Genomic DNA, 23,797 nt, shown 5'->3' with positions numbered 1-23,797 from the left:
TGTTGCTAATGATTAGGAATGCTGAAAATATATCATCTGTCTGGAAATACATATAATCATAATCATGTTCCCTTACTGGTAACTAATATCAGTAAGTCTTGATGTACCTAACGTTGAGAATAGAGGAAAAAGAGAACAATAGCAAACACCATCATTAAAGTAAACTTTATACAAACTTTCATTAAGTGCCTCAACAGCTAACTGACCCTAGATTTACAAGTAATACACAAATATTCACATTGAAAACCTTAACATCAGAGCAACAGTAAGATTCACAAATAAAGGGTCAGATAAGCAAATAAGAGAAAAGATTCATTTTCATTTCCTTTCAGGTTAACTTATAATTCGAGCCTTAATGCTGAAGTCATACATAGCACACCCTTTAATTCAGAGCAAAGCCATACCTGTCAAAAGAATCTGTGGCTACTTTGTAGAGATAAATAAAGAGTTTACTGCAGTGCTGTAAAGTGGGTGACACTGTGTCCACCGAGATTACATCTTCCTCCAAAAGTCTTTGAAATGGCTGTGTGTTTGAGGGGAAGACATTCATGGGGCTTATTTTTCGTAGGTCTGAGAAGCAGCCAAGAAATCGAACGGCATCTGCCAACTTCTCATACTGAATCTCTGTTTTGAAGAAATGAGAGTTGGCTGGCTCATAGCGCATTGCCGCAGTCAATGTGCAGAACACAGTGTGGAGAAGTTCAAACACTTGATTCTGGTTCACTTTCTCCCAGCCATTCTTGGGTGGTGAGCTCAAAGACCTTTCCATAGCAACAAGCAAGGATGTAATGTACACAAATCCTCCAACTTTCCTAAAAACTGTTCTTGAACGATGGCTTTCTCGAAGGACTGATAGGAGGGCCTACAGGGGACAAGAAAAAACAAAGGATTTCCCTTATAATTAAAATTAAAACAAAATACATGAATGTCAAGGGGGGAGTATCATTTCTATGAATATCTGATAGGAATGTTCTTGTCATTTCCCCATAAGCAGCCCTATGAAGCATATCAAATATCTTACTAATTAAAAAATGACATATTACACAAATATAGACCTATAGATCAATGGAACTGAATAGAGAGTCCAGAAATAAACCCATGCTTATATGGTCAATTAATCTATGACAAAGGAGAAAGAATATATGGACAGTCTTGGCAACAAATGGTGCTGGGAAAAACAGAGAGCCACATGGAAAAGAATTTAACTGTACCACTTTCTTACATCATACACAAAAATAAACTCAAAATGGATTAAAGACCTAACTGTGAAATCATAAAACTCCTAAAAAACAAGCAAACAAACAAAAAACCCCACAGGCAGTAATTTCTTTGACATCAGCTGTATAAACATTTTTCTAGATATGTCTCCTGAGGCCAGGGAAACAAAAGTAAAATTAAACTATGGGGACTATACCAAAATCAAAAAGTTCTTGCACAGCAAAGGAACTCATCAACAAACAAAACAAAAAGACAACCTACTGAATGGGAAGGCTACATTTGCAAATGATTTATATGATAAGGAGTTAATATCTAAAATACATAGAGAACTTATAAACCTCAACACCAAAAAAACCAAATTTTTAAATGGGTAGAAGACATAAATAGACATTTTTCCAAAGAAGATACAGAGACGGCCAAAAGACACGAGAAGATGCTCAACATCACCCATCATCAGGGAAATACAAACCAAAACAATAATGAATATCATCTCACACCTGTCAGAATGGCTAAAATAAAAAACAAAAAAATAACAAGTGTGGCAAGGATGTGGAGAAAAGGAAACTCTCGTGCACTGTTGGTGGGAATGCAAACTGGTGTATCCACTGTGGAAAACTGTATGGAGGTTCCTCTAAAAATTAAAAATAGAAATACCATATGATTCAATAATTCTACTACTGGGTACTTATGAAAAGAAAACAGAAGCACTAATTCAAAAAGATGTATGCACCCTTGTTTATTACAGCATTATTTACAATAGTCAAAATATGGAAGCAACTCAAGTGTCCGCTCATAGATGACTGGATAAATAAGACGTGTTGTGTGTATATAATGGAATATCAATCATAACAAAGAGCTAGATTTTTCCATTTGCAACAACATGGATGGATCTAGAGGGTACAAGGACAAGTGAAATATGTTACAGAAAGACAAATACTGTAATTTATATGTGGAATTTAAGAAAGAAAACAAACAAACAAGAAAAAAGAGACAAAAAAGAGACTCTTAAATAAACTGGTAGTAGACAAACCATAAGAGACTCCTAATTTCACAAAACAAACTGAGGGTTGCCGGGGGGTGGGAGAGGGTGGTGGCGTTATGGACATTGGGGAGGGTATGTGCTATGGTGAGTGCTGTGAAGTGTGTAAACCTGGCAATTCACAGACCTGTACTCCTGGGGCTAATAATACATTGTATGTTAATAAAAAAATTTTAAAAAAAGAGAAAGAAAAAGAGAGAAGACAAAATAAATAAACTGGTAGTTGTCAAGTAGAGCTGGTTGGGGGATGGGTGAGACAGGTAACAGATTAAGAGTTCACTTATGATGAACACTGAGCAATGTATATAATTGTTGGATCATTATATTATACATCTGAAACTAATATAACACTGTATATTAATTATACTTCAATTAAAAGATGTCATATTAAAGGCAGAAGATAGTGTTAGCAAACATTATCACATGATTCTTTTGGTAGACTAAGGCTAAATCCTGACAGAAAAGCTTTTCCTTTGACGGATAATGACATGGATGAATTTGGTGATTTTTACAAAGTAATTGTATTAAATAAGTAAAATACATATTCTAGTATAATTTTACACAATCATGAACACTTATAACTGTGTGTGTATACAAACTGATTTATTCTAGAAAAGAGACAAAGTCAGGGCAGTGAAGATCTGAAGTATTTCAATTCATATAAAGTGACCATATCCTAATGCTTTGGAAAGAGGAGCAACTTCAGGGGACTTATTAGACATTCCTTCTTGCAAAATGAGTTAGAGTCTGATGACTGAAAGCATGCTCTTGCCAAGAATAGCTGTAAGTACTATGAAATAAAACCTGAAGGAAACAAGTAAAACAATCTTGTAGAACTACTACTTACTTTCTGAACTGTCATGCTTTTAACTTAGCTTATAATTAAAAATCACATTATAAAATTAGCTGTATAAGGCACTTCTTCAAGTTGTGTACTAGCGTATTTAAACCTCTACTTAAACCTACATGTTATGCACCATTATTGTCCCCACTTCATACATGGTAGTTCAATGTGGTTCAATGTGGTTAATTAACTTGCCTAAGATTGTATGGCTTACACAATGGCAAGGGGAGGATATAAACCCAAACACAATGATGCCCCCACTCATGCATTTCACTATGACACTACGGGCCCAAGAGACAATCTGAAATCTGTTTGCTGACACAAGGGCTCCTTTTTTCTGTTTCAGCCACTGGAACACTATGGGTATTCTAGTATTACTTAAGACACCATTTATAATGTTCCTAATCATTACCTTTAAAAAGACCATTTTATTAAAATATCTCACATTTCTAATGATATTTGAAGGGAAAGGCTAAATATTAATATATATAACTGTCCTTTTGAAATACACTGCTTCAGAAATTAAGATATGTACCAATACCTTAATTATTTTAAAAGAAAATATGCAATCTGTAGATATACACAAAAATCTAAAATACAATGCATTCCTTCCATTATTCTGCCAATAAATTTGCATTTTACCAGGATTTGACAGTATAGTTTCTCTATCTTGTCAAATTTAATTAACTGTACTTATACTTGCAATATCAATATCAACTTTTTTTTCCTTTTTAAACATTTTATCATCTAGCCTGGAAATTAAATGCAAGGACTTGAGTCAGAATGCTTGGGTTGAAATTCTGACCTCAATGTTACAAAATGTTTTACCATGGTCAGCTACCTAACCTCCCTGTGTCTTGAGTTTTCACTTGTGTAAAATTGAGGCAATAATGATAACTTTCTCCACAGGAAGTACAAGTAAAGCTATTAGCAAAATGCCCGACATAAGCCCATGACCATCCTCATCTTCAAAAACACACAGGGGAGGGGCACGTGAGTGGCTCAGTTGGTGAAGCAACTGCCTTTGGTTCAGGTCATGATCCTGGAGTCCTGGGATCAAGTCACGCATCGGGCTCCCTGTTCAGTGGGGAGTTTGCTTCTCTCTCTGACTTCTCCCCTTTCATGCTCCCTTTCTTAAGTTCTCTCTCTCTCAAATAAATAAAATCTTAAAAAACAAAAACAAAAACACACTGGCGAAAACAGGACAAGTATTATTTTATATAGGAGGAAGGGTGAGTTCAGAGTCAAAGTAATATGCAGAAAACCATATTGCAGGCTGGAATTAGTATAAGGGTTAGAAAAACAGTGCTTATCAAAGCTGAGTCTAATCCTCTATATTACATAGATCTGGGTAAGTTCCCCTCCTACTACTTCCCAACTGGAACTGTCCTGGCACTCCGACATCATCATAGCATCAGCTCAGCATCTGAAAACTTTCAATACTGTGAATAATTGAATATGCAGCTTCAATCAATAATTAATGATTGGTAGCAGATGCCAAAGTTACAATGCGATGTTGATGGTAGGTGGTTAATTAGACAAAATCGTCAGATATATATATATATATATACACATATATATACACACACACACATATCTTTAATATTTTAATTTGTGAGAGAGATAGAGAACACAAGCAGGGGGAGCTACAGGCAAAGGGAGAAGCAGGCTCTCTGCTGAGCAAGAAGTCCAGTGCGAGACTAGATCCCAGGACCCTGGGATCATGACCTGAGCTGAAGGCAGACACTTAACCCAATGAGCCACCCAGGCATCCCCAACAGCTATACAATAGCTGCATAATTTGCATAAACATAATACATACAATTCAAATTTGTGCATCTGGAGAATTATAAAATATCGTATATGGAATTTGGGGTTTCGGCACAAATAATTATAAATTAAATTACACAGGTCTGTGGTTTTGTCAGAGACCCCGAGTTCCAAACGCAGCAAGAATGGAAACTGAAATTGAGGTCCCCAGTCCTCCTCACTGCCTTCCCACCCTCCTTCATGCTCTCAAAGCAATGCAGTGCTGGAGCCAGCTCATACTGGCTCCTGAGAGACAACTGTTGTATTTTTGGAATTTTATGTGCCTTATTAAAACACAGGCATGATTAAAAATTAAGTTCTATAAATTTACAACTAAATAAGTTATTTTCAAAACAAACATTAGTAAATACTCAAAGCTTATCACTTCCTAGTTATTTTCTGAATTTTACTATTGCCTGTACTCTTAAGATACTACATAACGGGGTGCTATGTTCATCTCTTCCCAATCCGCATTCAGTAATGTTTTGGAGGCCTGAAACAGGTCACAGTGGCAGTATTTAAAACCATGGAAATTAGTAAGTACAACAAATGGGACCCTCCCTCCTGCCTTCCTGCAGTCTCAAAGTCACTTATTAACATTTGCCAGAACAACACTGCCTTAGTATTACAGGTCAGCTCATTACCCTCTATTGGCTTTATCTATCAATGTTATACAAAACCAATTAAATGTACCAGGAAAGAAGGAAACTGTATGCTAAAAAAGGTGGCCATCTTAATATCGTTGGAAGGTACTTGTTTTTTTTTCTGACAATCCCTTCAAATTTACAAATATTCCCCAATATTGATAACGCTTCTAGATTTCTTTCTTGTCTATAAGTTGTGGGCAGACTGCGTTTTAAAATAAAATGAGTATTCAAAATTGTTTTTATACTCAATCAAAACAGGATGAAATAAACAACAATGTAAAGAATAAAAACTTTTCATTGCTGAGAAAGTCACTGCACAAAGCAAAAGTCAATAAAAGAAAGCTATGATTCTAGAAGGCAGCTCTATTTGCTGTGATGTCAGTGCCAGGATTGGGGTGAGGATGCAAGGGGAGGGTGTCAGAGGGGGAGGAGATGGTGACCTGAGGGCCTTGGAGCCCAGAAAAGACATGAGCTTTTCTTTTACTATTCAGATTTTGATATCATTTTAGACTTGAAGAAAAACTGCAAGAATAGTTTATGATCATGTTAAGTCACTGAAAAATAACCACAGGTTTTAACGGTAAGAGAGCAGTAACAAGACGCGTATTAAATTACCCTTAAAATATCAGTCTTCAACTGCAGTTCTGTTGGTGGGGCTGAATGCATTAAGCCCAGGAGAGTGCCCATGTCATCCTCCCCATTTGGAGAGAGCACCAGCTGCTGGATGATCATCAGGGCATGCTGCCGGCACTGAGGGTACTTCACTATATTATGCGCACATCTTGCTCCTCCAAATTCTCGGAAAATTCCTTGACAGAGAAAGAACAACATGAGCTAACTTAAAACCTTCTAAGACACGTGAGATGGATTAAAATTTGATCTTTTTGTAGGAAGAGTAACTCAAAAGACTGCAAATAAAACCCACCCAGCCATTTCATCTTTTAAGTGACCACACATGACTACACTATGGGAGGTCAGCAAGAAGTAAATTCTCCAAATCTAGAAGATTCAGAAATTTCACAAGTAGATACAGAAGGGACTCAATCTTCTTATGTAAAGGCTTTAAGCTGAGCAATACTGGAAATCAAATTATGTAAAAAGTTTTCAGATGAACAATAGCCCAAATAAAGGAGATTTAAACTGAACAAGGCACCCCAAGTACCTGCAAGAAAGGAATGGAATAAATGATTCTTTAAGGAGAAAAATTACAAGGAACCAAACTTTTTGGTGGAGTAGAGCACATGAACCAAAAACCCCCACGAATTCTATAATAAAAGGCATCAGTCACTGTACCAAAGACTTTTGTAGATTGGTTTATTTAATCTTCATCCCCTACTGTACAGATGAGGAAATGAGATATACAGAATTTGGGTAACATGGCCAAGGTCACGCAGCTAGCAAATGACAGAGCAGGAGTGATACCTACATAGCTCAGTTTAAAGGTACTCTAACAGCTTAAAGCAATTTATATATGCTACTATGCTAGTAGTTTATATCAAGAAGTTTAGTATTATTTGTGTGTATGTTTGGTCCCCCATTAAACTTGGGATGTCCTTCTAGTCTGTATTTCAGTAAATGTCTCCTGAGTGAAAAGATGTTTGTGTATTTTGCTGTAGTGGCCACTGTCCTATTTAATGACTTTCTATTTGCAAACTTTGTAAGAATTACATGGCCCTGAAGTGAATGTAAGTCATGTGCTAAGATTTAGCACATGGGAGCCATGTGTACTTACTTCCAGGTGACCAGTGAGTGACCATTACATAATCACCATGGCTAATATTTTCTGAACACTTACTATGAGCAAAGCACTAAGTGCCCCAGATCACATAGCTAAGTAATACCTTTCTTAACAAGGAAAGATAGTCATTAAGAAAAGAGCTCTGTGAAAATGTCTGGCACTCTGGGAGATGGGTTAAGTGACTTTTAGTCACACAGGGTAAGATCTCTACTCTCCTCCAACAGAATTGTTCAGTCCCTCCTGTGTAACACTAGGTCATGTCATCAAAAGATAATCTGCCAAATAAATCCTTGATAGTACATCCTTATCCTTTTATCTAAGTCAAGACACATAGATAATTCTTGTCCTGAAGGATAGAAAAAGATGTAAACATGTAATTATATATCATTACTTAAGTACAGTTTTGACTAATTCCAAGACAGAGTTGAATGAATTTAGTAGAGTATTTAAGTAATAAGTGTGGTGAAGTTTAATGGGTATGATATTAACATTTCATCTATGATATAATGCATAATCTCCTTATTTCCACTAACTTATCTTTGCATCTTTGTATCTTTGTGTCTTGAACACCCAGCATGGTGCCTGGGACACACAATTTATTTTAAATATGTTGAATACTGAGTTCCTTTGCATTCAGGCAAATGGGCAATGGGTTCGTTCATTAGTTCATCTTCTTGCTCATTCATTCCTTCACCCATCTGTGGCGTCCCATAACACTTAAAATACAATTCATGTTCGTTGGCATGGCCTGAAAGGCTCTCTATGACCTGAGCCCAGCCTACCCATCTCAACTCACTTATTCTTACTTATTTTTCTTAAACTGTACAGACATTGTTGCCTGAGAGGTTTAAGTGATCTTTTTTAAGAGCAAGAGTGATATTTTACAAATACAAATGGACTGTTAATGACAGAAAAAGACTGAAGAAAAGTTGAGACCAAAGATAAAGATTTAAGGAACCCAATTTACCTGGGAGAGGCAAGTTTTACTACAGAATCACTTTTCAATACTTCTTTAAAGTTGTAACATTATAATACTCTAACATGAATTACTAAAAATTAAGAAAATCACTATAGGAAGCAGATATTTTGGAAAACATTTAAACAAAGTCATTTGACTAAAAGTCTGTATTATGTAAATTTTAAAAAACCCCACTACTTTAACGACTACTTTAAAAAAGACCACTTTAAAAACAAGGTGTTGTATTTTTTAAATGGGCAATAAAATATAAGAACATATTGTGAAATAATAACGACAATGTTACATATTTTGCCAATAAACTTAAAACGGTCAAAAGTATTGTATTTCTGCATATGATGGTACTATCACTGAACCAACAGTTTTTCTTATAAGTGATAGGAATCTTTCAGAAGCAAGAGTCATTAGGGAAGACAAAACCAGAGAGAATACTCCCCACTCCCCCGAGGCATGTGCTAGAAGCTTGTCTAGTCACCTGCATTTGTGTGGGATCCTTGAAGCAGCACTGTCAAGGTCTCCATAACCAACAAAGCCAGGTGTTTTTGGTCTTCAACTGAACTATTATTTCTTGAGTCCCCTAGGAAAAAGAACCAAAGGTTCAAATCACAAAAGTTGTAAGCTTATTTTTTTCTCTTGATTTGGTTTTAATAATTTAATTATTTCTTTAATATTCACTTTTACCATTAATACAAATGATATAATACAATCTTTAAAAATGATACACTCCCCAAAGTAAGGTCGAAATCAGTGTTTAAAGATTTTATTTTGGTGTGGCTAGAAAGTTACAGTTGTCTAACAAACAGGAAGAAGGAAAATGCCAGTGCTGGGCGACATATGAAACTGATGGATCACTGTACAACTGAAACTAATATGACACTGTATGCTAACTGGAATTAAAATAAAACCTCAAAAAAAAAGGGGGGGGATGTATTTTTAAAAAAAGTTTAATGTATTCTTCTTACAAAGGTTTTCCTAATCCAGGCTAAGGTTAACCGGAGAAAGTTAGATTTTAAAGGCACTATTTATGAATAGTGCTATCTATTCAAACTGTATTAATTCATTCACATATTTAATACTAAATGCTAGAGACCTCTATGCCTTTATCAGATTGGAAAGGATGAAAAATATCAAATTTAAGATACCTAAATGATAATATACGTATACATACATAACATCACTAAAAAGATTTATTTTTTGTTCTCTGTAATTAAAAACATTGTGAGGCACCTAAACATTCCAATTTTTTCTAGGAGCTTTTTAAATTCCCTCTCAGAAGCAGAAAGTAGCACAAATGAGTCATGTGGACCATAAATGTTTCCCTCAATTTTTACCTTAAATTATTTGCCACCACAATGACATATTTCTAGGCCCCTGCTCCTTCCCAATTCCCTAACCGAGGTTGAATGAACAAGTTAATTGTGGGAAATATTCACAAGGATATCACGGTAACACCCATTTTTAAGTCATTCAAATCAACAGCCAAATGAAAGGCAAAAACATGAACAAAACACCCTGCCCAAACCCCTTTATCAAATAAAGGTGAAATTCTGAAAAATGCTTTACCTTGTTCATTTAGTGCCTGAGTTGGATCCTTCAAGAGGGCAGCATATTTGTGCAAAAGGTTTACCATGACCTCCAGAAGGCCCACCTCCCTGAACACATCTTTAAATATGTAGTCATGTCGTGTAAACTTAAGAAGTGTCTTCATTGCAATAATGCTACAGTGGTAAGAAGAGCTAGACTTTAAGAGGATGCTAACACTAATGAGTTCTTTACAAGGGATGTAATTTAAGCTAAAAACGACAAACTCCAGCATCTCAAAGTATTTGCTTTGTACTTCCGGGAGTTTAGAAATCTTTTCTGCAAACTGTGACAGTGTGTGCTGTGACTCGAGGATGAAGTAATTGGCATTGTCAGCCATGTAAATATTTGTGATGGCATCAAGGATGATCTGGGCGAGGAAGTTGGTTTTTGCTTTTAAAAATGCATTCTGAAGCACTGCAAAGGCTTGGATGTTTCTCACACTGTGACCTGAAATGGAAAACAAGAAAACAGAAGTAGGTGTTACATGATATTTTAATCATGGCAAGCGAGTCTATTTAAACAGATCATGAATTGTTAACATTTATCAACTGTTTACTAAGAAAACATTCTGTTTCCACAAAAAGTCCTGTTTTTCTCCATCCAACTTCAGTCATTTAATTAAAAACAATACTGTTAAAACATATAATGCATCATTATGAACACTCCAATTCAAGAATAGTATATACTGAAACACTAGACTGTTTTACAGAAGATAAAGCATATTATGTAAGTCCAGCCTTCTGAGTTTGGAAATATGCAGGAATTTCTTTCTTTCTTTCTTTCTTTTTTTTTTATCTGTACCTTGACTCTAAGAACAGTTACCTCTCATGAAAAGACTTTTAGCCTGAAGCAGTAAAAGGCCAGGGAGCAGCAAGAATGCAAGCAGGAAAACAGGAGGCTGAAAATTCTCTAAGTTCCAGTTTCCCTTTATCATTACTACACTAGAACTTTCACAAGTTTTAATTTGAAAATGCATTTTGTTTTCAGACTAAGAGTGCAATTTCTTCACATATGTTTGTTAAAGCCATTTATAGCTAACTACTAGCTGTATTTTTTAACATCTGATTTTTAAACATACCAACCGAGAAAAAAATCTGTATACCTGGCTCTTGTGAGGCACATTAATAAAAATAATTATAAAGAAATTAACATATAAAGTATCTGAAGCAACTAAAAACAAGTGATTGGCTCTAAGAACTGTCCCCAGGTTGATAACTACTAGGAGTACAGGACATTTGCCAGAGTGACCAAAACATTAATCTAGTGCCAAGAAATTAGCATAGTACCTTACAGCATAAGCCGGATATCAGAAAGAAGATAAACACAGAACTAGGAAAAATAAAAAATGAGTTAGAAAGACTGCCCAGAAATCCTGGCTTGGACATTCTTTTAAAAAAATGAAAAGATTTTTAAAAAATCTTCAATCTGTAAATGATTTCAACTTTGTTTATCTTTAACATATAAATTTTTTCTATGTGCAGCAAATACCAAAGATATGTTTCTACTTCTAGCTCCAGATTAATAGTATGCTTGCTCTTTGAGGACATCTTTCCTCTTTATTACCTGCAGGTAATAAATCAAAAACCAAGCTCAGATGGACTGGTGACATACAAATTGTTAAAGGCTGACTACAAGTGACCAACAATGACAAATAAGGTTAAAGGATAACTATAACCACTATTTTGCATCTTTCAACTAAGTGACAATGTATCAGTTTTCACTATAAAGAAAGGAGTCAAAACAAGCTGAGTTTAGAGTCATATGGGAAAACTTGGAATTTTCCAAGTTTTATCTTCATTATTTGGTTTGAAGTGATGTTACTGGCAAAAGATAAGAAATATTAATAAGCAATCCCAAGAACAAAATGTCTACCATAAAAAGGTGAACCAAATACAATGTGTACACATACACACAATTAAAAGTCAAATATAGGGGCACATGGGTGGCTCAGCTGGTTAAGCATCCAACTCTTGATTTTGGCTCAGGTCATGATCTCAGGGTCCTGGGATTGAGCCCTGTGTTGGGCTCCACATTCAGGAGTCTGCTTGAGATTTTTTCCCTCCTTCCCTCCCTCAGCTCGTGTTCTCTTTCTAAAATAAGTAAATAAATCTTAAGAAAAAAAGAAAAAGAAAAAGCTTTCTGCTGGTGAGGATACAAAGTTTTATTAAAGTTCTTGCTATAAAATACAGGAATATTAGTCATTCTCAAGCATTAACATACACAGATAAGTTTATCACCTTCATTAATAACTCAGTTTACCCTTTCCTTTAAATTTTATGTATCTATACTGTTCTATTTGATTTAAAAATCAGCACTAAAAATAAGGTTGGTAAACTATATGTATAGAGCAATATAAGGTAGGTACATTCATGTTTCCTCTTTTAAATGTGATAATTAATGAATATGTAAAAAATTCCTTAGTAACAGGAATTTCCTTTTCACAGATGATAAAAGGGAAACCAGTGAAACCAAAGCAAATATTCCCCCAAAGTACCCTGAAGAAATAACTGACAAAAAGATAAACAGGGTCAACATATCAGAATATAGCCAGCCCCAACCCCTAAATAGTCCAAAATGAAGAGTTACAATCTGCCGACTATCACTGCTTCATTCTATCAGTGCTACACACAACACTGTCACACTTGGCTTTCCTCATCTCTATTCCTTCACAAGAGTCCATCAACTCTTATACAAAAGTAGATTAAAAAGAAATGTAACAACAGCAAAGAGGAAAAAAAACCACTAAAACCAAAAATCAAACTTAACCAAATCACAGATAAAAATAGTAAGTATTTTTAAAAAACCAAATGCAGGGGCGCCTGGGTGGCTCAGTGGGTTAAAGCCTCTGCCTTCCGCTCGGGTCATCATCCCAGAGTCCTGGGATCGAGCCCCGCATCGGGCTCTCTGCTTGGCAGGGAGCCTGCTTCCTCCTCTCTCTCTCTGCCTGCCTCTCTCCCTACTTGTGATCTTTATCTGTCAAATAAATAAATAAAATCTTAAAAAAAACAAAAACAAAACCCAAATGCATTTCTAGAAACTAGCAACAAGAAATCTGAAATGAAATTAAGAAAACAATTCTGTTCGGGCGCCTGGGTGGCTCAGTGGGTTAAGCCGCTGCCTTCGGCTCAGGTCATGATCTCAGGGTCCTGGGATCGAGTCCCGCATCGGGCTCTCTGCTCAGCAGCGAGCCTGCTTCCCTCTCTCTCTCTCTGCCTGCCTCTCTGTCTACTTGTGATCTCTCTCTGTCAAATAAATAAATAAAATCCTTAAAAAAAAAAAAAAAAAAAAAAAAAGAAAACAATTCTGTTCATAACAGTATCAAAAAGAATATTTAAGGATAAACTTAACAGATTTGAAAGTCCTGTACTATGTAAACTATAAAACTATGCTTAGAGAAAATAAGATCCAAATAAATGGAAAGATATATATATAGATATATATCTTACATGGATTGAAAGATTCAATATTGTGAAAATGTTAATTCTCCTCCAAGTTGATTTACATTTGCACTCCCAATCAACTCCCAGTCTCAGGCTTTTATTTTTATTTTTTCAAAAATTGACATGATTATTAAATTTATGTGGAGTTCAAAGGATACAGAATGGCCAAAGTAATTTTGAAAAGGAAGAACAAAATTGGACAACTTACATGACTCTATTTTAAGACTTACTTTAAAGATACAGTTAAAAAAAAAAGATATAGTAATCAAAACCTTATGGTATTGGCTTAAGGATGGACATATTGATCAATGGAGCAGACCTGAAAATGAATCGCAAATGTATGGCTATACGTGGTCTTTTCAACAAAAGGTCTTGGACAGCCATACTGAAAAGAAAAAAAATTATTTCCTACCATATGCAAAAATTAACTTAAAATATATCACAGACCCTATCAGAAATATCAAAATATGAAACTCCTAGAAGAAAACACAAATCTTAGTTAATTTGGTGAAGTAAGATTTTTTCAATATGAGTTAATATCTGCAAAATATTTTTTAAAATGGTAAGTTGGACTTCATCAAAATTGAAAAAGTTTCCATTCTTCTAAAGACGCTACTAAGAATAAAAGCAAGTTAAGATCAGGAGAACATACTTAAAAAAATACGTATCTTATAAAAGATTTATTCAGAATATTTAAAGAACTCTTAAAATCCCAATGAAAAGAACAATCCTATTAAACACTGGGCACAGAGATCTGAACTGAAATTGAGAGATACAGAGGGCAAATAAACACATTAAAAGATGTTTGAAATCCTTTCAAAAAATGCAAATTAAAACACAACTAGATACTACTACACACTCACTAGAATAAAACAAGTGTTGCTGAGGATGTAAAGCAAACTTTCTCACACTGCTGCTGACATGAGGGCAAATGGGATAGCTACTTTATAAAACAGTCTGACAGTTTCTCATAAAGTTAAATATACATATGACCTAGCAATTCTATTGCTTGGTATATACCCCAAAGAAATGAAACTATACATCCCCACAAAGATTTGTTTCATATAAATATTCATATAAATGTTAGTCATGACAGTTAAATAAACGCCATCAATTGATGAACAGGTAAACAAAGTGCAAGAAATCCACATAGTGAAATACTTTCCAAAAAAGGAACAAAGTTCAGATACACGCAATCAAATAGACGAATCGCAAAAGTGAAAGAAGTCAGATACAAAAAAACTACATACTGTATGATTCCAGTTTATGAAATTCTAGAAAGGGTGAAACCACAGGGTGAAACCAAAGCAGATCAATGGCTGCCAGGGCAAGTGGGAGGGGAAGCAGGTATTGAACACAAGTGAATCTTTAGAAGGATGGGAATATTCCATATCATGATTACAGTGGTGATTACACAAGCATATATATTTATGAAAACTCATCAAATTCGACACTTAAAATGGACAGATTTGAATATATGCAAATGATGCCTCAATACTGCTGAAGGAAAAAAAAATCCCATATTCTCTTTATGTGAAACGGAGCTATCTCCTTTAGTCTGCACAATAACCTTAACAAAGCAGGCCATGGGAAATAGGTATTTTTTGACTTACAAATTAAACTCAAAATGATCTAGCTTGATCCATTCATTTTATAGAATACCGCATCCATTTTTCTGAAGAAGACAGTGATATTTAGAAAGGCTCAATGACTCAGAGTCACACAGATTCTGACTCTTAGGGCACTGTCCTTTCTAGTTAACCTCGCTTTCATAGACATCATGTCACTGGATTCTCCCAGTAACTCCTGAAGGTGTTAGGTTATATATTTATCACCCCTGTTACAGATGAGACAATATGAGAAAGAAATATGAGGAAGGTCAATTTTGCTACATTAATTCTCTCAATACAAAATGATGCTATTGTAATTAGCTATTATGCCAGTATCACGATTGGATTGATTAACCAAATAAAATAAAGTTTAAAAGAGGAAGTATGCTGTGACCTACTTTTTTTACATTATTTTTATTAACATATAACGTATTATTTGCCCCAGGGGTACAGGTCTGTGAATCACCAGGCTTACACATTTCACAGCACTCACCATAGCACATACACTCCCCAGTGTCCATAACCCAATCACCCCATCCCTACCCCCTAACCCCCCAGCAACCCTGTTTGTTTCCTGTGATCAAGAGTCTCATGGTTTTTCTCCCTCCCGATCCCATCTTGTTTCATTTTTTTTTCCTTCCCAACCCCCCAAACTCCCTGCCCTGCCTCTCAAATTCCTCATATCAAAGAGATCATATGATAACTGTCTTTCTCTGATTGAGAGAGAGAGAGCACCAGCAGGGGGAGTGGGAGAGGGAGAAGCAGGCTCCCCTCTAAGCAAGGAGCCTGATGGGGGGACTCAAGCCCAGGACCCTGGGATCATGACCTGAGCTGAAGGCAGACGCTTAACTGACTGAGCCACCCAACCACCCCTGCTGTGAGCAATTTTTAAATTAACTCAAAGAAACAGCTAATTGTGGAATACTCAAGCTACAGTCTATATATTAGGAGTTTTTTGAGACTCTCATTTTTTCCTTAATATTAAATAAAGTGAAACCTTGAACTGCTCAGTAAGATATGCCTGGATTTCTCCTTACTGCACAGAGACTCACTTAAAAAACTGCACACTGAGGGTACAATTTACTACAGGAAATCTGACAACTCTAATCAAAGTCATGAGTTTTCAATATAATTTTCCCCAATAAATTAAATTTAGGGCTTTCTAATAAATCCATTTATTCTCACTGAAGAAATAAATTTATAACTACTGACTTCTATGTCATAAAGTACAAAGATAACATACTCTGAATTTAAATAACCAGACATGTTGATATTTTCTGCCTAGTTAAATTTTACATGCAAATATCGTAACTGTATCGAATATTTAGTAAGTGACGGTCATAGTCAAGAAACCATGAGAGCCCTGCAGGCTCAGGTTCTTTTAGAATAGTTATTATGAAATTAAAAAAAATTAAGCTGTAAAACTAGCCTGCACTCTCATGTAACAATGTTATTAACTAAAAAAGGTCTCTTAATAAAATATCACCAGATGAGGAGTTAAAGTTGGGAAATCCTAACTTTATAAAATTTACTCCCCGATCTGAAATAAATACTACAATGTCTTTGTGGGGTGTCTGGTGGCTCAGTTGGTAAAGCATCCAATTTCAGCTCAGGTCACAATCTCAGGGTTGTGAGATCCAACCTCTCAGCAGACTCCGTGCTGGGTACGGAGCCTGCTTAAGATTCTCTCTCTCCCTCACCAAAAAAAAAAAAAAAAAAAAAAAAAAAAAAAAAAAAAATCTTTGTACCTATATTTGTTTAGTTTTAAAATACAAGCATTTGTGACTCAGGCTTTCTTTTTACATCTTATATAGAAATAAGCTAAGTGATCAGAGTGTGAATCAAGTTCCAACCACATGAACTGGAAATGTATTAGTGTGCCAACATACAAAAAGGGCCATGTTTAAATTATTAGGCTGTTTGAAGGTTAAGATGAAATACTAAAATGTAAATTTCACTGGCTGATGTTATATATCATCATATATATATTTCATCATATATATTATTTTCAAGCATGTGACCTGGTAAGGCCGTCACCCAAGAACTTGCACCATAAATAAAGCATAAACTCTAATGAAAAATAGCCTATTACACCTTTATACATGTAACAAAGAGCAATCCAAGTCAAACTGATATACTGTCTCTACTTCTTTGAATGGCTCAGAATAGGAAGAAAACAAATGACTCACCTTTGCCTGCAGGCTGAGGTACTGCAAAACCAGGCAATAAAAAGGGTGCCCCTGTGGTAATACCAGCTGGTTTTAGTTCATTGACACCGTAAGTTGTTAGGGAAGTTATCAGATTAACCAGATCTTTCAAGGCATCTTTGGATTCTGCTTCTTTCGCTTGTTCCAATCTAGGAAAGGTATCGTTTGGTAAGTATTTTTTCTCTTTTGTTGTATGCTCAAATTTAATACAGAGAAATTTTCAGTTTGCATATGCAGTAAGGAAAGGTATAAAGTACTCCAAGAAGCTTCTTTATACAATTTTTCCTTATATAAAGACATACTTTAAAAAATCTACAAATTTCATTATAAGACACCATAATGAAAAAAAACTGTAATAGACCAAGACCTCATATATAACTGCTGATGTTGCATTTAACAGTGTTATTTTAATTTTTTTAAAGATTTTATTTATAACAGTGTTATTTTAGATTGATCACTAATCTTTGGTAGAAAGCATAAAATAAAAGAATTACATTAAATGCCTCTTAAGATCCTTAAAAAATCTAAGATCACAAAGTTTCACTGTTTACAACCTAAAATCTTATAAACCATTTCCTTCTGAAGACATTTTCTGTTAACAATTTTTAAAAATGAGTTTCTCTGAAAGAGTTCTAAGTCTTTATCTGTATCTCATTAATTAGTTCAGGTACTCTCATTAGAATACATTTAAATAAAGTTCTGAAGAGTAATTTTTTAGAACCGTATTTCTTTAAAAGAACATTTGGAGTCATTATGGAATTATATTTTGACTGTGGCTTTATCGAGAACACAAAGTAAGGTGCAAAACTATCTCTGTAAAAGAGTAAGATTTATTGGGGCTTCCTCCCTAACAGAACTACTTATTCTAATTAAAATAAAGCTGAAGAATACACTTAAGTAGAAAAAAGGATGTATAGCCTCACAACTCAGACACCTGTTAATGTTCTGATATGGTCTGGGGCACCTGGGTGGCTCAGTGGGTTAAGCCTCTGCCTTTGGCTCAGGTCATGATCCCAGAGTCCTGGGATCGAGCCCCACATTGGGCTCTCTGCTCAGCAGGAAGCCTGCTTCCCCCTCTCTCTCTGCCTATTTGTGATCTCTGTCAAATAAATAAATAAAATCTTTAAAAAATATATTCTGATATGGTTTATAAACTTGCCCTTTTTTATTTGTAAAAAGTTTGGTCTTAATAATAGTTGTTTTTACACCATATACAGAATTTTATAACCTGTTTTTTCCATTTGCCAGTGTTGACACAAATGCTTCTCCTTTTTAATATAAAATCCCTATAGATACTCTTTTAATGGTCATGGAGATCCAATCACAGATCTGAGGAAAGGGAGGTGGGATAGTCAGTGGGAATCAGAATACAGGAGCATTAATTTTGTCTACATTTAGGATTACATTTCTAGGATTAATAACCACAGGTGAGAGTATCAACATTTTTGAGGCTCTTGACTATAAGTGATCAATCTGCAAGCTCAAAGGATTACACCAATTAACACCCCCCACCCAGTAATATGAAATGCTCACTTTGTCACCTTCTATATCCTCCTCTGTAAATTAAGATATATATATATCTTATATATATATATATATATATATATATATCTATCTCAGACTGTATTCTGGTGACTTGCTTAGTAGTAATCACAAGTAGGTTAAACTGGTGTTAGAAATAAGAAGTTTACAAAATAGTGCTGGTTTAGAACAGATCAAATGATTTAAAAGTAAGTAATGGACCAGGAACAACTAGTGAGACATGAGTATCTTCTTCTTAATAAATTTGCAACCAGCCATTTTCCCAGGATATGCATGAAACATTTGGGATGGAAAAAGGAGCTTGTGAAACATTTTGTTATATACATTGTAAGGTCTCATTCAATCTACATAATTATTCTTGTTATTAACTATATTAATAAATCACTGGTATAGTAAGAAATCCCAAAAATATAATTAAGCATGAAGAGTTTACCCTTTAGAAAGATGTCAATTAGCTTACTGAAGCTCTTCTCCCTCAGCTACTGAAGAACAGATTTACCTCCACACCTAACCATGAATTCCACCAAGTTTGTAGCCTGCATTTGCAAGCTTAAACTCACTTTTTATACTCTGCTGACAGACAGGAATAAAAAGAAGTGATTAAAGCCAAGGGGATAAAGTATACACTGAATAAGTGATTAATCCCCCCCTTTTTTTTCCATAGCCCCAAACCATGCTGTTTCCATTGACAAAAAAGACTGAATACACATTTAAAATATATTCTTAAATTGTGAGGTCTTACCTAAGCAAGAGATCACAAAGAAAATTATATCCTTGCCATATCCGAAAATCATCCAAAAGGGTTTGGGAAACATCACTCGAATCTTTGAGGAAACAAGAAAGCCCAGCAAACATTTCAACAATTTCTAGGGGAGACAGGTCATCTGATTGCTGCATATTCTGAACACATGTAGATAAACATTCTTTTTCTGCAAAAATTAAGAATTAAATAAATATGTATTATTTATACAATTGCTTAAGAAAATTTTTATTCTTAAACTGGTGTTCAACAAAATACTGAATTTTAAGGTATCTATAAAATACTATAAGATAAATGTTACACATTCTAAAAGTAAATATAAGACTCAAATTCACTGGAAAAGCTCTGCCTCTAAGTAGTAAACAAAGGGTAATACAGGAAATGTTGAAAAATAGTTGACATTATTATAGTTTTTACATCATACTTAGACGTTTTTCATTAAACAAAATGACTGCTTGCTGCCAAACAGTATTTTTGATCTTTTATGTTAGAATAGTGAAAGGATGGGGGGAGGGGGTGTGCTATAAACCTATCTTCTAAGTTTAAAAAGAAAAATCCAATCATTAGTTTAAAAGCTCAAATCAGAGTGAATATGAACCAATGAGATACAGAAATACTTCAGGAATAAAATTTTTAAAATTATGTTTGCACTGTATGTTACTCACTTAAAGCACAGTGATACCATCTCACTGACTCTGGGGATTAAAGGCTTTCCAAAAAGATGTTCTCCCAGCCACCTGCAGGCACATCTGCAGGCCTAGTCCAGTCTCCCCATCAGAGAGATGCTGAGCCTGGATCCCAAAGCAGGCTGTCACACACTCCTCACCTACACACACTTTCCCAGCACAGGCAGTGTTCTGAGCCTTGTGGAGAGGTGCTCGGTAGATGTGACATGTGTCACAGAAGCCCTCACACAGCTGGGCAGGCACTAGGGTGTGAATAGAACTCATTGGTCTGGGGCACCTGGGTGGCTCAGTGGGTTAAAGTCTCTGCCTTCAGCTCAGGTCATGATCCCAGGGTCCTGGGATCGAGCCCCACATTGGGCTCTCTGCTCAGCAGGGAGCCTGCTTCCTCCTCTCTCTCTCTCTCTGCTTGCCTCTCTGCCTACTTGTGATCTCTGTCAAATAAATAAATAAAATCTTTAAAAAAAAGAACTCATTGGTCCTTGTGGCCCCTTCTGATCTTTTACTTTTACTTAAAGCAAATTTCCCATGAACACTCGTAACTTAGTAAAGGTACAGAGGAGTGTGGGTTTAAGCAGAATCCGGTTGACTGATGAATCGTGAACAAATTTAAGAACAGAGATGGGTTTTGCATGAAGCATAACTCACTGTGATTTATTAGTTGTTCCATGAAATAAAGAGTGTAAACTCTCAACATTTTTTTCTATTATATTTAACGAAATTGATTTGTCTAAAGAAATCCAGTGTCACATAACAAGAAAGATTTAACATGGGAATGTAGGCAAGAAGCATTTAATGATGGATTGATGTTAGGTGAGTGAACAAGCAGTTGTATTAAAAATGATTTTGTAAAATTTTCAGGGGAAAAAATATATAAGTGAACTATTTCAGATGATACACTGTCTCCTAGTAAGATATTTTAAAGGGCAACTGACACTTACATAGGAGTTAAACAGAATGCACAATTTCTCCTTAGTAATGATAAAGAATCCACCTAATTTCACTTATGTCTCATTGGCCAGATACTTACCTATCTACTTGCGAAATATCTTCAGAAAGGCTTTAAACTATAGTATTGCAAAAAAACTTTTTTTTTTTTTTTTCAGGAGAAGAGTAGGGAAGAATAGGCTATGACACCAAACTTACATTATGATTAAACATTTATAAACAAATTATTTCAACTCTTGTAGATATCCATTGTTTGGGACATACAAAAATTTCTTACATTTGAAATGTCTCACAAATAAAAATTTTTTTTTCTCCTGGCAAAGATGATTTTTAATTTGAAATAGAATCTTTGGAGAACTGAGAGATAAAAAGCAGTCTGTCATCATATGAAGAAGAGAAAAATGAAAGAAACTTAGAGCACTGAAAATGAACATAAAGAAATATTCACCATGAATATACTTCACTACATTGACACTAAGACCATGACGGGATATGGTCATAAGGACTTCTCCAGCACTCTTCCTCCAAGGCAGGTTGTAGGGAGGGCACCAAGAGGTTATTGCACTGAATAAAAGCTGGAGATCATCTTTTTGAGCCAACTCCTCCGCCGGAGAAACAAAACTGCAGAGTTTCACTAAGATCTAAAAAAAACAAAACAAATGTGTATTTAAATAAATGAGTGGTTGGGTAAAGGAGGAGCCAGAAGAGGGCTAGATCTGATTATTAAAAACTATGAAAGTTCAGGGTTAGTATTAAGTGGTATCATTAAAGCCATAACGATGGGTGCTCTAACTCAGGCAATGTTAAAAAAAAAAAACAAAAAAACAACATAATTTAGAAGTGTGTTATACTAAGATAGTAAGCCAGACCTACTTTTATCAGCTTATTTAAAATTAACCAAAACAACAACAACAACAACAAAAAAAAACAACCCACCAAAAAAAACCCCCCAACTCTGTTTACTCTCCTGTCTTCTCTGTGGTATTTTTGCATACTGATTCTGAAATGGAATAAATCAACAGTAACTTTTAAGGTCAACATTTTGGTTTCCTAATTTGGTTCTTTAATTCGTAGATTGTCATAGGTGAGATACAATTTTCTTCTCTAAAAAGGACAGTTTTAGGGAGGTGTGAAAGTAAAAACAGGTCTTGAAAAGTATTTTTAAATTGTTCCAATTTCTATATAGGTAGAAGGAGATATTACGAAAACAAAATCATCTCAATTCTGAAGCATCTTTCAATTATCTCTAGTAGCCAAAAATCTTCTAAGGCTTGACTTTCAAAGAAGATTCAAAACTGCTTAAACTTTGGAATGAGAACTTATTCCTTAACTATGATTTGCAGAATACACATTACACTAGTACTCAAGGCACTAAGAGCCACTTCTTGTAGAATTCAGCTATGGTTTCTGCCTTCAATGGATTTTTTTTTCCTGCTAATCTTGTCTCAGCATCAGAAGTTAACTTTTCTTCTCCTTGCTAAAATTTCTTTTCTAAATATTCAAAAATATATACAATAATGAATAAAATAACTATAATTTATGTAAATTTTATTCTCTTCAAAGAAATGTGCTTCATAAAATTTGAGTATTTCAGCATCTGTGGGGAAACTGCTAAATATACAAAAAGTATTTAAAATATGTTTTATCTGAGAAAGTTAGGTTTTTACTTCTCCTATTTCCTTCAATGCAAAAATTTACTTAAATAGAAAGGCTTTCTAATTCATAGTTGCCAAATATAAGGGGGAAAAAATGACCAAGAATTCAGAGAAATAAGATATTTACAAAATAGGTAAATACAGGCATTCCCCCCAACACACACAAAAATGCCTGGAGAAATTGCTGGATACTGACTTAATATGTGTAATAGGTATTATCTTTCCCCCATACATGTCAAATGTAACAAAAAAGGTAATATGAAAAAAAGATCATCAACTGCAGCAAAATATCTACCTTCAGAAAAGTGCATTATTGATTATACTTTTCACTGGTTCTCACACTACCTTATTTGATTAGAGAAATGGATGTCATTTCTCTAATTTGTAACATAAAAACAAACCTGAAAATAAAATACTTTTCTCCAAAATAAATCTTTCTTCTCAAAAATGAACTGGATTTAATTCCTTAAATTTGTTGATTTTTAAAATAACTAGCTCTTAATCTTCAAAGGCAAAAGGATTCTCAGAAATAATCTCATGTAATCCTTTCATTTTATAGAATAGAAAACCACTCTATATCTCATTGGTCTTCTCCTATATACTAACCATTTCTATTTGTAGGGACTCTGTTATTACTTCTAGCCAAGTGTGGCAGAAAATAACTGGCCAAATCAACACAAAAACAAACAAAACAACACAATGAATGCCTACAAGAACCAATACCAATGCTAAGGACCCAGGAAATCAACGGTCACATAACATAAACATATGGATTTCATGTATCATAAACAGTATGTGTTCTGAAAACATTTAGTAAGTCTGTCCCCACTGGCATTCTAGACAAAGTGGCGACCACAGTGTCCAGTCTGTGAGGAGAAAATGAAATAAGGAAGTGATGCTAAAAGGAGCACTGGATTAGGAGGTGGGAAGAGCCAGGCCCCCATCCCTGCCACACAACTGCTGTGGACTACAGCCTCAGCTATTAGTTTCTGTAACTTTAAATGGAGAGTTTCATCCAAATTCTCGTTGAAGTTCCTTTTGGCCTTAACATTCAATGGTTTCAATATGCTGAAATGAATCTCACATTCATTTGGAAA

At 35.0% G+C, this 23,797-nt stretch overlaps 1 protein-coding gene across 4 annotated transcripts in view; it reads right to left on the bottom strand.

Annotated features, from left to right (window-relative positions):
- Positions 1-23,797, bottom strand: part of WDFY3 (WD repeat and FYVE domain containing 3) — a 238,448-nt gene that overhangs the window by 125,346 nt on the left and 89,305 nt on the right. For all 4 annotated transcript variants that reach the window (XM_045989611.1, XM_045989613.1, XM_045989612.1 and 1 more), the window contains exons 6-12: positions 21,494-21,686; positions 19,397-19,583; positions 17,095-17,261; positions 9,835-10,302; positions 8,747-8,848; positions 6,173-6,366; positions 405-862 (exon numbers count right to left, since the gene is read on the bottom strand). In XM_045989611.1, coding sequence (XP_045845567.1) covers positions 405-862; positions 6,173-6,366; positions 8,747-8,848; positions 9,835-10,302; positions 17,095-17,261; positions 19,397-19,583; positions 21,494-21,686 — 1,769 coding nt within the window. The remainder of the gene's footprint in view (positions 1-404; positions 863-6,172; positions 6,367-8,746; positions 8,849-9,834; positions 10,303-17,094; positions 17,262-19,396; positions 19,584-21,493; positions 21,687-23,797) is intronic.

This window comes from Meles meles, chromosome 2 (assembly GCF_922984935.1).
Source record: "Meles meles chromosome 2, mMelMel3.1 paternal haplotype, whole genome shotgun sequence".
NCBI lineage: Eukaryota > Metazoa > Chordata > Mammalia > Carnivora > Mustelidae > Meles > Meles meles.
This window is presented reverse-complemented; position numbering and strand designations above follow the sequence as displayed.